Source organism: Melozone crissalis, unplaced genomic scaffold (genome assembly GCF_028551555.1).
Source record: "Melozone crissalis strain CALT ecotype California unplaced genomic scaffold, PUWL_Pcris_2 ptg000110l_1, whole genome shotgun sequence".
NCBI lineage: Eukaryota > Metazoa > Chordata > Aves > Passeriformes > Passerellidae > Melozone > Melozone crissalis.
The window spans coordinates 1,172,288-1,185,358 of NW_026535887.1; the positions used below are offsets into that span (position 1 = coordinate 1,172,288).

At 43.5% G+C, this 13,071-nt stretch overlaps 1 protein-coding gene across 1 annotated transcript in view; it reads left to right on the top strand.

Annotated features, from left to right (window-relative positions):
* The window catches only part of PRKCQ (protein kinase C theta), a 38,225-nt gene extending 28,542 nt beyond the window's left edge, over nucleotides 1–9,683 (top strand). The window contains exons 14-18 of the mRNA XM_054292410.1: nucleotides 1,360–1,422; nucleotides 5,064–5,202; nucleotides 7,806–7,994; nucleotides 8,522–8,650; nucleotides 9,271–9,683. Of these exons, the coding sequence (XP_054148385.1) occupies nucleotides 1,360–1,422; nucleotides 5,064–5,202; nucleotides 7,806–7,994; nucleotides 8,522–8,650; nucleotides 9,271–9,426 (676 nt within the window). The 3' untranslated portion in view covers nucleotides 9,427–9,683. The remainder of the gene's footprint in view (nucleotides 1–1,359; nucleotides 1,423–5,063; nucleotides 5,203–7,805; nucleotides 7,995–8,521; nucleotides 8,651–9,270) is intronic.
* Nucleotides 9,684–13,071: the final 3,388 nt, after the last annotated feature.

Sequence of the window (13,071 nt, forward strand, 5' to 3'; positions counted from 1 at the left end):
GCTCTGCCCCTGTCCTGCAGAGGAAATCTTGGGCAGATTATTTCACCTCTCCCCACCTTGCCCAGCTGAAAAGTGGGGATGATGCTTGTGCTGGAAGCCTCTCTGTCCCAGCTGTCCCCAAACTCAACAGAGCCATACAGGACATTCTCCCAGCTCAGGGAGGGACTGGAGTGAGTCACTTCCCATCCTCTTCTCCCTCCCACAGAAGACTTTTAGTCTTGGCTTCACTCAGACATGACCTTGCTTCTTTTCAACACCCTGTAGCCAAGCTGCAGGACCTGCTTAAGCTGAGGTCCCCAGCCCAGTGGTCAGAGGTGAAGCTGTTGTTTGTCAGAAGTAATGGGATTTTCCCTTTTTTCCCCCTTAAAGTTCAAGGGGGTGGGGTGAAAACCTATCAAAAGCACAAAAGGTAAATTTAAATGAAAAATTAATATACCAGCAGAGAATTAAATATGTATTTAGCTTTGATTAAAGCAAATAGAAGAATTAGAATAAATGAAAGGTGCTTTTGATCCTTCTGCAAGCAAAAGGTATTTTGAAAGTCAACATTGAAACCACTATAGGAATTACATTTATTTAATAATTTAGTAATAAAAAACCCACACCATCTTTTAAATCAGTGTTTGATGATATTTTTCAAATGCATTTGAATGTCCAGAATTAAGGGCCAATGCATTGAAGACTGAGGGAGCAGAGCTGTGCCACACTGGAGGGGGATATGATCCTCTGGTTTCATTCCCTTCTGGGACAGCACTTTCATTCTTCACATTGATGCTGCCTCTTTGACCTTTGGGTCAAAATGTGCTGAGAACAATGACTTCAAGCTCAAAAAAACTCCAGAGAAAGGCCACCAGCCTGCTGGATAGCCCATATTATGGATAAGCTTTCAAAATCAGAAAACAATTTCTTTACTGAAAGTGTGGTCAGTCATTGGAACAGGCTGTCCAGGGAAGTGGTGGGATCATTGTCCCTGGAAGTGTTCAAAAGATGTGGATATGGCACTTGGGGACGTGGTTTTTAGTGGTGGTTTTGGCAGTGCTGGGTTAATGGCTGGACTCGATGCTAGAGGGGTTTTCCAGACTAAATAATTCCAGAATTCCAGGATTCTTTGAAAAGCAGGTCATAAATCTGGGCAGGGAGTCTGTCTGTGCTCCCCATCCCAGATTTCCCCTGCTTTTGGGAATCTCACATCACCCATCAGTAAAACACAGTCACCCCAAGCCTTCTGGAGACACTCCAAACCTTCTGGGAGCATCATGAAATTTTGGCTCTTGTAGGGACAAGGTTTCCCTCTTTTTGGGTCTAGTTGAAAAAACCTTTGGGAAGCTCCTGTTCTGACCTGTGCCTTCTGTCATTCAGGTTTTATGCTGCTGAAATCATTTGTGGGCTCCAGTTCCTCCACTCCAAGGGCATCATATACAGGTAATTTTACTCTTTAGTGTAATTAATATGCTAAATGCTAAACCTTTTTTGCTTTTACCTGCAATGGCAGGAGAGAGGCTGTTCCTTGGCTGTACTTACTGGCATTGCAATTCCCTGCACATTTCCCTTCTACATAGTTTGGGTGCTTTATTTTGAAGAGAGACTGTAGAAAAGGCAGTTTTGATCCTTTTTTCAGAACCCACTTCTATTTCAGTTAACAGTAAAACAAATGGATTTATTTGGATTTGGTTTTTACATTTTACATTTACACAGAGCCATTCACACAGTACCTAGTGTAGGCACCTTGTTTAAGCTTTCAACATATCAAGGTATATCAGGGTTAAGTCAGAAACAAGAAATTTGGTACATCTGCTGTGCTGGTTACCTTGGGACAGTGGTGACAAGCTCAACCCAAGTAACAAAAGCAGGGAGACAGTGATATATTCTTATTTTGGATTAATTTTGTGCACAGTGGGGAGATGGGATTCATCTCACCATCATGAATCTGAGTTGTCTGTTAAGCACTTCTTGTAGAAAGCAGAGAGTAAAGGGCATCTATAGGTTCATCAAGCCTGTGTTAAAATGTGTATGGGAAGTGTCCAGTTCTACCAGAAATTAGGCCACAGTCTGATTTCCCATAGCCAAAAGGAGGAACTGAATTTCTGGGGAGCTCTGGTTAAGCTCAACCTCATGGCAAAATTCAGTTACTACATTGCAGCCTTCTTTAAAAGCAGAAAACAAATAACTTGTCACAAATAAATGAGCAGGCTCCCTACAGCAATGATGTTTGCAGAGCCCAAAATGAGCTTATTTCAGTGTTTGTCATGTAGCATGAACATTAGAGCAAACGCTGAAAGTGAATGACTTGCTCACAATCCATTCTCCCTTTGAAACACAAGTTTTGATTCTTATTAGTACTCATGTGGGAGCCATTTATAGTCTTTATTGACCAGTGATGGTGATTGCATAAACATGAGATCAATATCAGTGGCATTAAGCTAAGATGATCTCTGGGGCCTCAGCAACTTTTCTGTCTCTAATTATTATTCTCCATGAGTGAAGGGAAAAATTTTCTGAAGTGCACAAATCACTTGGCCATGTCTGTTATTTTTAGTCAGTCTTCTCAGAAAATCTGATTACAAATATCTGCAGGACATGGTGACTTTATGGCAGGGCTCCTAACGCTGACATTTTATTTATAATTCACATTTTTACTTGGAATCACTGTGCCAGTGCTGTGCTGGGGTTTGGGACCCATTTCCTCCTGAAAGGAGAGGGGTGCTTAGGGTCTGGAGCCTTGGGAATTGAGGGAAAATTGGCACATCTGGGCGCTGGGTAGCATGTGGATAGGAAGAAATATCTCATTCCCAGAAGTTGGTGATATTGCTTTGGGTATCAAGCATTGAGAGAAAAGGTTTAACCAGTCCTACTCTCTTTTCCCTTTTTCACTGAAAACAAGACAATGAGATCAGCTGAGAACACAGAGTCATCAGTATCTCTGTCAGAGCAAACCAAGCACTTAGGAAAGTGAATAGAAATAATTTTTGAAGCTGCATCTCTTGTGATGTTGTAAGAATAATGAATCCAGCTGTTCTGTCTCATGCACCCACGTTTGGAAACATTGCCTTAAATTTTAACGAATGAGCCGAGGTGTTTTTTGGCAGAAACTCCAGTCCCTGGAGCCAGTGAGTTTGAGACTCATCAAAATAATGAAAGGGAACTGTAGGTGATGGGTTTTTTTGTTTTGCTTCGATCTACCAGATGAATAAAAGCAGTGCTGGCAGCCCGAGATTGATCTCAACGTTGTAGCTAAAATAAGTCATTCCAGCTGGAAATTGTGACAACATGAGTGTCTGCCACTTGGAAGGCAAATGTCTCTTGGTTTTCTCTGTATTTCTCTTTGATTGATGACTCCCATTTTGTCTGGGGCCATATTCTTGCAGCACACAACAATTTAGTGTGTAAACACTGCAGTGTCCCCCACCCTGATGGGGACCTGGCCCAAGCAGGACAAGGAGCTTTGCACAGAGAGATTCTAAAGAATCACCTTCCCTGCAACTGCAGGCCATTATCCCAAGAGCATCAAGCACTAGAAACACCTTCCTTGAGGAACATTTCTGAAAAAAACCCCACATTGTAAAGCAGTTTCAGAGGGAGGGCATCCTTGCAGTAGCCTCGTTGTTGGGCCTCTTGCCTGAAGTGTGGAAAATCACAGAATCACAGATTCACAGAGTGGTTTGGGTTGGAAGGAGCCCTGAAGATCACCAGCCCCCTCACCATGGGCAGGGATGACATCCACAGGATCAGCTCCCATCCAACTTGGCCTTTTGGCCAAAATATGTGTAGGCCCTGAATTAGTGTGAAAAATATCAATTACACCCTCAGCTGTGGGCGTAATTGTTATTTTTATTTATTATTTTATATATTATATTAATATATTATAATAATTTTTTAATATATATATTAAGACACACAAATGTGTCTAGGTGCTTTGGGAGAAGGAGCAGTGATTGCCAGCACAAACCAGGCAGTGCAGGAATGTCTGTGCTCAAAGACCAAGTGAACCAAATTCCACCCACATGCCCAGCTGAGTGCAGCATCACTGATCCAAACATTTTACCTGGGTCACTATCTCAAATCAAAACAAAACCTTTAGGAAAGATTTAAGAAAATTAACATGGAATCCATGCCATTCTTCCTTTCTTTCTGCTTTTTCTACTCTACAAGTTTTTCTCTCCTTTCACAGTTAGTTCCCACTTGAGGACCTCTTTGTTCTCCACCAATGGTCATGATTCGTCAGCTCGTTTGCTTTTATTTCCTTCTCTGTCCATTTCTGTTTTCTTCCTCTCTCTGGGCTCTTCGTTTCCCAGAGTAGCTGAGAGCCTGAAAACTCAGACAGCAGCCTGGCAGCTGAGTGTGAAAGGCTCTGTAAATCCTGGGGTTCAGATGGTGCAGCCCAGCAGTGGTGGGAGCTCTGGGATTATTCTGGGATTATTCTGGGATTATTCTGGGGTTATTCTGGGATTATTCTGACCCTCTGCAGAGCTTGTGGGTCCTTACCCCTTGTGGCATTTGTAGAGTCTGCACTACAAGGGAGATGTGGCAGCAGCTTCAGAGAGAATATTGAGATTCCCAGGGGAGGAGAGAGTGAGAATTACCTGCTCTCATTCTCCAGGCTGTGTTAGGGAAGAAGCACCAGCTGGCACAAAACCCTTCTTAGCTTCATTATTGTGCATCCTTGAAGGAAACAGTTTTTAGAAGATGTCTGGGGTGATGTGATCATTGGAAGTGTCCAAGGCCAGGTTGAATGGGGTTTGGAGCAGTATGGGATAGTGGAAGCTGTCCCTGCCCATGGCAGGGGATTGGAACTGGGGAATCTTTAAGGTCTCTTCCAAGTCAAACCACTCTGTGATTCCATTATTCTGTGTCTTCTCCAGCAGATAAATCAGTGCTGCAACAAGAGAAATGCAGGAGGGGAATGCTGAAGAGAGCAGTTCCTCATTTATCCCTCAGCCTTCCTTTGTATTTCCAGCATGGAGGCACTACACAGAGGCAGGGAATGAGTGTAATAAGTGTAACCTGCTAAAATAACTTGTGTGCTTCACACTCTGAAGAAATTGTTTTCTTCTCTTCCTCCACAGAGACTTGAAGCTGGACAATGTCCTCCTGGACAACGAGGGGCACATCAAAATTGCTGACTTTGGGATGTGCAAGGAGAACATGTTTGGAGATGCCAAGACAAGCACTTTCTGTGGGACTCCTGACTATATTGCCCCTGAGGTAGGTGTGGGGCACAGGGAGTGCTGTGGGACAGGGAACATCTCCAGACATGACTGCTGTGCAGTGGTGGAGGTTGCAAAGAGCAATAACCTGGTTTGGAGCAGTTTCAGGCCAAAAACTGGATTTCAGCACAGCTCAGAGTCTGTGTTGCTGTTTGGCATTGCTTATTTTTTGGGGCAAGTGGAACTTGGCTTAAACCAAGGAAGAGAATGCTGAATGGAAATTCTTTTTGGACCACGGCAGAAGAAACTCCAAGAGGTCCTGAAATTGAGGGACAGACACAGCCTGAGGAATGCTGACTGTGCCCTTTCCCTTATTTCAATTTTTAACCAGACATAAACTTATTCTTTTTTTTAAGCTAGAAAATTTAGTTGTTTTGAACTAGATCCCTCCAGAAAAGAGAAACTTTCCTTAACTTGATGACTTCACACAATGATAGATCTTACTATGGAGAAGCTTTGACTAATTAGGTGGCCACAGAAAATATTTTTTTAGCTCAGAGAAAAACCTACGAGTCATCCATGCATCATGTCTGACATCAGTCTGAAATCCATTTATTTACCTTTCAAGATCCCATTTTGTTATTTTTGTGTTTTCATGATGGATATTGGTATTTTCCAAAGAGTTGTCAAAGCCCTTAGGGTTTTTTTTCCCTCTGCTATAATTCATTGGTCCTTCACTTTGCACTAAGGGCTCGAGTCTGGCTGAGGTTACACCACTGCTGGCTCAAGGGTCTCTTCAAATCAATTGGATTTCTATTGCCTAAGAATGGGTGTAAGTGTGCTCTGCAATCAAGCTGCAATTGTCTTTTATTCCACTTCAGTATGCCTTTATTTAAGAAAAAAAACCAAACTATTTTTTGCTCCTAAAAAAAATCCAAGAGTTGATCCATTATCTGGGGTTTTATTTTATAGAAAAGAGAAAAACTGAAATAGCTCAGAGTTTTATTTCTACGCTATGTTTATTTTAGGGATTCAATGAGTGCCTATAAAACATTTTATCTCCAATTTGAAAGCACTTCTGGAGTTTATGGATCATCTCTCCTGCCACAGGCAGGAGCACTGGACTCTCTCAGTATTTCACTGCAGCTGCTGCCACTGTAATTTTTTACAGACCCAGCACCTTGGCCACAGCCATGCAAATAAGGGGGGTATGGGTCAGTAGACAATTTTTTTTAATTTCAAAAAAATCTGACCATAAAAAAGACAGCCTGAAATTAAATTAATGAGTTTATTTTTGTCCCAGAGAATTTCAAACAAAATAAACCCTTTTATTTCTGAGTGCCATAAAACACTTCAATTTCAATTTCCAGATACTTTAGACTTTTAAAGATAAAGCCTTATAAAAATAATTTCTCTTTTCAGAAGGAAAGGTTGGGATGATTTTGTTTGTAAGTGATCCAGAAAAAATATATTAAGGGGTCTTGGTGATTTTTATTTTTTTTGGCTCTGAGTAGAATTGTATATATTACAGCACATTGTATATATTACAGCTCATTGTATATATTACAGCATATTTTCAAATCTATTTTTTGTCCCTTTGGCATCGCCTCTTTTGGAGACAGATGGAGCATAGAGCATCCCATTGCAACCAAGATGTGGGCTCAAGAGTAAAGATTGTGGCTCAAAATTAAATTTTCCCCTCTACAGATCTAAAATTCTGCTGAGAATCCAACACACCACAGTCGTCATGTGAACCTTTAGACATCTGCAATGTAAAAATCTATATATGAGCAAGTTTTTGAGGCTCTTTGAGAACCAAAGGAGACACACAGGGGTTGTATTTTACAGCAGGTAGATATTTAATTAGATGTTTAAAACTGGCTGGATTCCCTTCCTTTGCTATAAAAGGAGCTAGTGATAAGTGGTCCAGCTCTAGATATCTCCACAACAGATACCTAAAAGAAGATGAGATTAATTTTGCTTCTCCAGAGAGGGAGTTTAAGAACTTAAGGATGGTCCTTTAGACCCTGGGGACGTCATCATTCCAGCTGGATGTCACTTTATAGGTGACACTGAAAGGCACAAACCAAGGGACTGACTGAGGACAAATTCCCATTCCTCCGTCTAAAACCCAGCTGGTCTCAAGAGGACAGACCAGCAACCCCTTTCATGTTTTTCCTGGGGAAGATTTTGCTGGGGTAGAGTCACACCCTTTCAAGTGACTGACAGTCCTGAACTACCTTTAAGCTGCCACATTTGTAATTTAAAACTCAGCTTGTGTCACTGGAATTAATCCCAAGATGCTGATTCCTGACTATTTGTCCTCTTGGACTTCACAAACCCTTGGAGAGCAGGCTAAAGATGACTTTTTCTCATCTTTTATATTTGAGATCTCTCTGGTAGCCAAGGATTTGTTCAAGTAATGTAAGAATTAAGTGCAGCCTGTTGTCTGTATTGCCAGGGACTGGTTTAGCACTCAGATGTGGCCGTGCCTCATTGCTCCAGATTTCCAGTGGCAGAATTCTGGGTCCTGCTGCAGGCAGGGGGAAGCACCTCTGACAGAGCAGCTGTTGCAAGGCCATGGTCTGCCCGCCCTCCTGAAGCTGAAAAACTCATGTCAGACATTTTATGTCTGCCTTTGTGGCTCCTCTTTTTGGGCAGATACTGCTGGGGCAGAAGTACAACACCTCTGTGGACTGGTGGTCCTTTGGTGTCCTCCTGTATGAGATGCTCATTGGCCAATCCCCTTTCCATGGCCAAGATGAGGAGGAGCTTTTCCAGTCCATCCGCATGGACAACCCCTTCTACCCTCGCTGGCTGGACAAGGATGCAAAGGACATTTTGGTGAAGGTAAGAGTCAACACCCATCAAATGAAAGCCTTTCTGCCAGAATTATTGTTTTGTCTTCAAATTGTTTATCTTCAGCTGTTGCAGAGAGGAACAGATGTAGTTTAGTCACTGTCTTTCCTGTACCACACCTCTCCCACAAGGAGATTTGGGTGTATTCCTTCTCCTGATATCTCCTCACAGACACCAGCAGAGATCAGTTTATTTGCAGAGCAATCCCTAAGGTTTTAATGAGCAAAGCTCATTAACTCCTGGGAAAAATACTTCAAACTAAGGGTTACGTGAGTCTGAGATGTTGAACATCTCTTTTTGGGGCACATGCTTCCATCTTTCTGCCCAAACAGTCAATAATTCTGTCAGGATTAGAGGTAGGAATCATCTTAATACCAATCAGTAAACTTCCTTGTTTAGGAAAAGAAAATCCCAACATTTTCTCGATTATGGCCTCTTCTCTGGATAATTACACATTTCACCCTGCTTTATGCCTGTGTTATCATCAGAGAATTTAACCTATGGGATCAACATTCCAGCTTTTTGTAAGAGAGCCCGAGAGGAGGCTGGGGGCGAGAGGGAACATCCGCCAGCACGCCTTCTTCAGGGAAATCAACTGGGAGGCTTTGGAAGAGAGAAGGATGGAGCCTCCTTTCAAACCAAGAGTGGTAAGGATGGATCTTCTTTCACTTCCACCCATCTCAGGTCTTCTAAACCGTGCATTTCTACTGGCTGATCCTCACAGCGCTGCTTGGTGGTGGCTGTGAGCCCAGGTCTGGCACACCCACACCTGGGAAACCATAAATTACTCACTGCTTTCCCAGTTACTGCAGCAGGGTAACACCTTCCCTTCACCTCAGAACTGCAGCCCATTCTGAAGGGGTTGCCTTTCATTGCACTGCAGAAAGTAAAGCAGCTCAGGAACCAAGTGTTTGGCTACATCAGAATAATTCTGACTATTAATGACAGTCTTGTTAAATTATTAAAGTCCTGTTAAGAACAATAATAGAATTCAATTTGACAAGCACATCATATTTTCATTTTACAGTCTTCCACAACTGTTACGCAATTGGTGAGTTCAGTCTGCCATGTTACAAAGCTGTAACATCCCTGCCTGGCAGAATTCCTGGATCACAGGCTCAGTGCCTCCTTTATAATATTTATATTTACTGGCTCCCAACTGAAGGTGGAGCTGAGCCCATAGGAAGCAGCCTGATAGGGCCAGTACCATGGTAATAAAGATCTGAATATTAGTGGTTTAACATATTTTTTTTTCCTTTTCTTGAAGAAATCTCCAAGTGACTGTAGCAACTTCGACAAGGAATTCCTAAATGAAAAACCCAGACTGTCCTGTGCTGACAGAGCACTGATTAACAGCATGGACCAAAATATGTTCAGCAACTTCTCTTTTGTGAACCCTAAAATGGAGAAAATATTTTCCTGAGATCTGCCTTACTGAAGGAATTCACTGTAATGATTTGAGTAGCACTTTGTCAGCTGAAGACTGTGCATGGTTGTTTTTATCAAGAACCCTCCAGAAAGAAAGCACCTCAGAGAAAGTTTGTACCATGCCTGGAGGCTTCTGACTTTCTCCAGTCCATGGCAGATGCCAGCCCACTCTTCATTGATGATAAAGTTTCCTTGTGGTATCTTTTGGTCTCTCTTTTCTCTCTTCCCAATGTTCTTGAAGTAGAAAGCATTTGAAAATGAGGAGGTGCCAAAACCTGTTCTCCACTGCTTGTACACCCACCCAACAGGTTTCTCTGTAAGGAAAAGTGAGTATATTTGAGGTTCTGGTGATGTCAGTGCCCATTTCTGCAACTCTGACCCAGACCCACCTTCTTCTGAAGGAAAAGTGATTTTCTCAAGGCCTGATCAGGGAAGACTCAGGTTGGATGCTTTGGTAACCTCCACTTGTACATGTGAAGAATTGCCAAAGTGTGCACAGCTTTGAAGAAGAAATTTGCTCCCTACACACTTTAAAAATGCTGTTCAGAGGTGTTTAGGACTCAATTTTTCTCCATAGGACAAAGAAACTTTTTTCAGGTGCCCATTCCACCATCTGCACATGTCAATGGATCATTACCAAAGGGAGTGCCAAGACTGGTACAGAAAACCAGAGGTTTACACCTAGTGCCTAAGCAGGAAGGATGGGAAGTTGCAGAACGTTTTAAGAACCCTGTTCTAAAGCTTTAAGTGTCTTCTGACACACCAGACTCAGGGCAAGATCTCAATGGGGCTTTCTGACATTTTACCCTAAAACCACATGAGAAAAAGACAACATTTCCTCAAACCATTGTTTAAGCATTGCAAAAGTGGCCTTCCAGTCACAGAATTGGGGTATTTAAGTTTAAAGGTGCTAACTGGTCCTGCAAAGTCTGATTTACTTTCTATTTCTCTAAATTATGTCCCAGCTCTTGGGCACAGGATGGTCACAGGGCAGGAGGCACATCAGGTGAGGGTGGCCGGCACCCTCACCTTGTGACATTTTGCTGTGTGTTCTATCCAGTCTGTGGGAATGTGGGTGGGTTTGAAAAAATGTCTTTTCCATGATCCTTTCATCATGGGATCCTTTTAAATAAAGGTGCACTGTTTTCTGAGGTTGGAGATGCGTGAAACCACTTGTCACTGAGATACCCATGAAAAGCTGGGTCAAAATCAAGTCAGAGCCTAAAAAGAAGATTTTGTAACAACTTGGGCTTAGGCAGTCACTCAGGTTGGTGTTGGGATCTATTTGAAGAACATACATTTGGAGCTTTGTTGTATCAGCCTCCAGTCCATCGAGAAGAAAAGCTCTGGCAGGTGAGTTATCCCAACATCTGGTTCCCTTCAGAGTTGACTTCCTGGTTCTGCTGGTCCAGGCTGTCAATTTGGAGCTCCCAACAGGATGAGTGCAGCCTTGCAGGCAGTGCTGGGATATCACTGGCAGTGTCTGCAGGCACAGAATCCAGCAGGAGCAAGGCTTGAAGTCAACCAGAAGAGCAGAACACCCTGAGAGAGGTTTCAGTCCAGTGATTCTGATGAAATCCTTGTTTGTGCTGTGTGAAATGCAGGAGGGGGCAGCTGTGCTCACAGTTTGTGGAGCTGGTCATCATGTTTCATTAGAATGGTTGACATGAATTTTTTTAATGCCAGTGCTGTTTGTACAGTTTAATAAAATGTTGTGTATAATTGGGAAATGGGCATTGAAGTGATTCAATAGGGACAAAGAACAGAGATGCTTAGGAAAGCCATTAAAATGGCTCTGTGCTGTCTGGGGAACATTCTCCAGGGGAATTTTGACCCATAAACACACAGCAACAGCAAGCACTTGAACAACTGTAACTACTCCACAGGGCAATACCTAAAGCAGGGATTTGGTGCTGTGGTACCCAGGAAGAGAGTGAAATGTTCCTTTTCACTACCAGAAGGTGACACAGCTCTGAATGGGGGGGCCTGGTATCTCAGAAGGGTTGCAGAGGAGATGTACAGAGGTTTGTATTAAAAGAGGGTACCTTAGGACATCTTCCTTTGACACCCAAATGAGGGTGAGCCATGTCCTGTGAGGGCCTGAGTGTGTCCATGACTCTGATGGAGTCTGGCCAGCCTCATCCAGACTAGAGACTGCATTTCTAAGCATTTGAAGACTGGCAGTATCCCTGGACGAGTTTTAGGGATGTTCTCTTTGCAGTGGCACAGCATTTTGGTCTTGACTCCAATTCAGGGACAACCCAAGAGCACAGACCAAGGGAGGAGGGTGCTGGTTCACCTCTTGTGGTTAAGTCACTGAAGAGAAACAGGTTTTAACACCTCTGTGATCAGAAGGAGGGCTCTCTGCACTCCAGCTGTGGTCCCGTAGAACCACAAGCATGACTTGTGAAGGAGCTGCTTGAGTAACTGCTAGAGCAGGCACAGCACGAGGATTAGTGTGAAGCTTTTGATGCAAACCACAAGAAGCAGCACCTGCTTCTCTCTGTGAGGCACCTTCAGCTTGCAAACCCCACAAACCCACTGGGGATGGGGGCAGGGAGAGGGGGAGATGGGTACAATGCACCACAAACGTGCTCACTGTGTCCCAGCTGTGCCTGGGGGTGTGAAGAGTGACGTGGGAAGCAGCAAACGCTTTCCTGTGGTGACAGTGATTGAGAGATATCAGCCTGGGAGGGCTGAAAGCACCCACACAGAAATGAGCCCCGGTACCCACAGAGATGCTCCTCTGCCATAGCTGAACCTGGCACCTCCATTTCCACCTTATTTCTCTTTCTTTCTCTCCCCTCCTCCATGAAATATTCATTTTATGGCATAGTAGATTGTCACAGACATGTTTTATGAAAAATCCTTTCCTTAGGATTTTTCCTCCTGAGAAGCTGGGAGGCCTCAGGAACAAAATGTAAACAATGGTTATCTGCTGCTGTGGAATGCAACAGGTGCATCTGTGATTGGTCTCATGTGGTTGTTTCTAATTAATGGCCAATCACAGTCAGCTGGCTCGGACTCTCTGTCCGACCCACAAGCATTTATCATTCCTTCTTTTTCTATTCTTAGCATAGCTAGCCTTCTGATGAAATCCTTTCTTCTATTCTTTTAGTACAGTTTTAATATAATATATATATAATAAAATAATAAATCAAGCCTTCTGAAACATGGAGTCAGATCCTCATCTCTTCCCTCATCCTCGGACCCCTGTGAACACCATCACAGTAGATGGGGCTTGACAGGTTTGGTTATTTGTTTGCTGAAGGCCCCATCCTGTTCTGGAGCCCTGTGGGATCACAGCACTGCTGCAGGACCAGGGCACCAGCAAACATCAGGGCCTGACCTCCAGCACCACCTGCTTCAGCTCAGGTTTTGGAGTCCCAAGTGCTCCTTTCTCAGTCTTGCTGCCTCACCTGGTGGATGTATGGATTCCTACTTGTTGGCATCCACCAAATCAGGATGAGTGGGAGTCACCTGTCAATGACAGCCCTGATTTCAGCACTCCTGCAAAGACTTCCAAGAGGAGCTGGGTTGGTCTCACAGCTCCTCAGCATTCAGAAGAGAAAACCAAGCTCTGTCCTGCACCCCACCACGCTCTTTGCAGCCTGTGCTGAAAGACAGCTTTGCCCAGTTG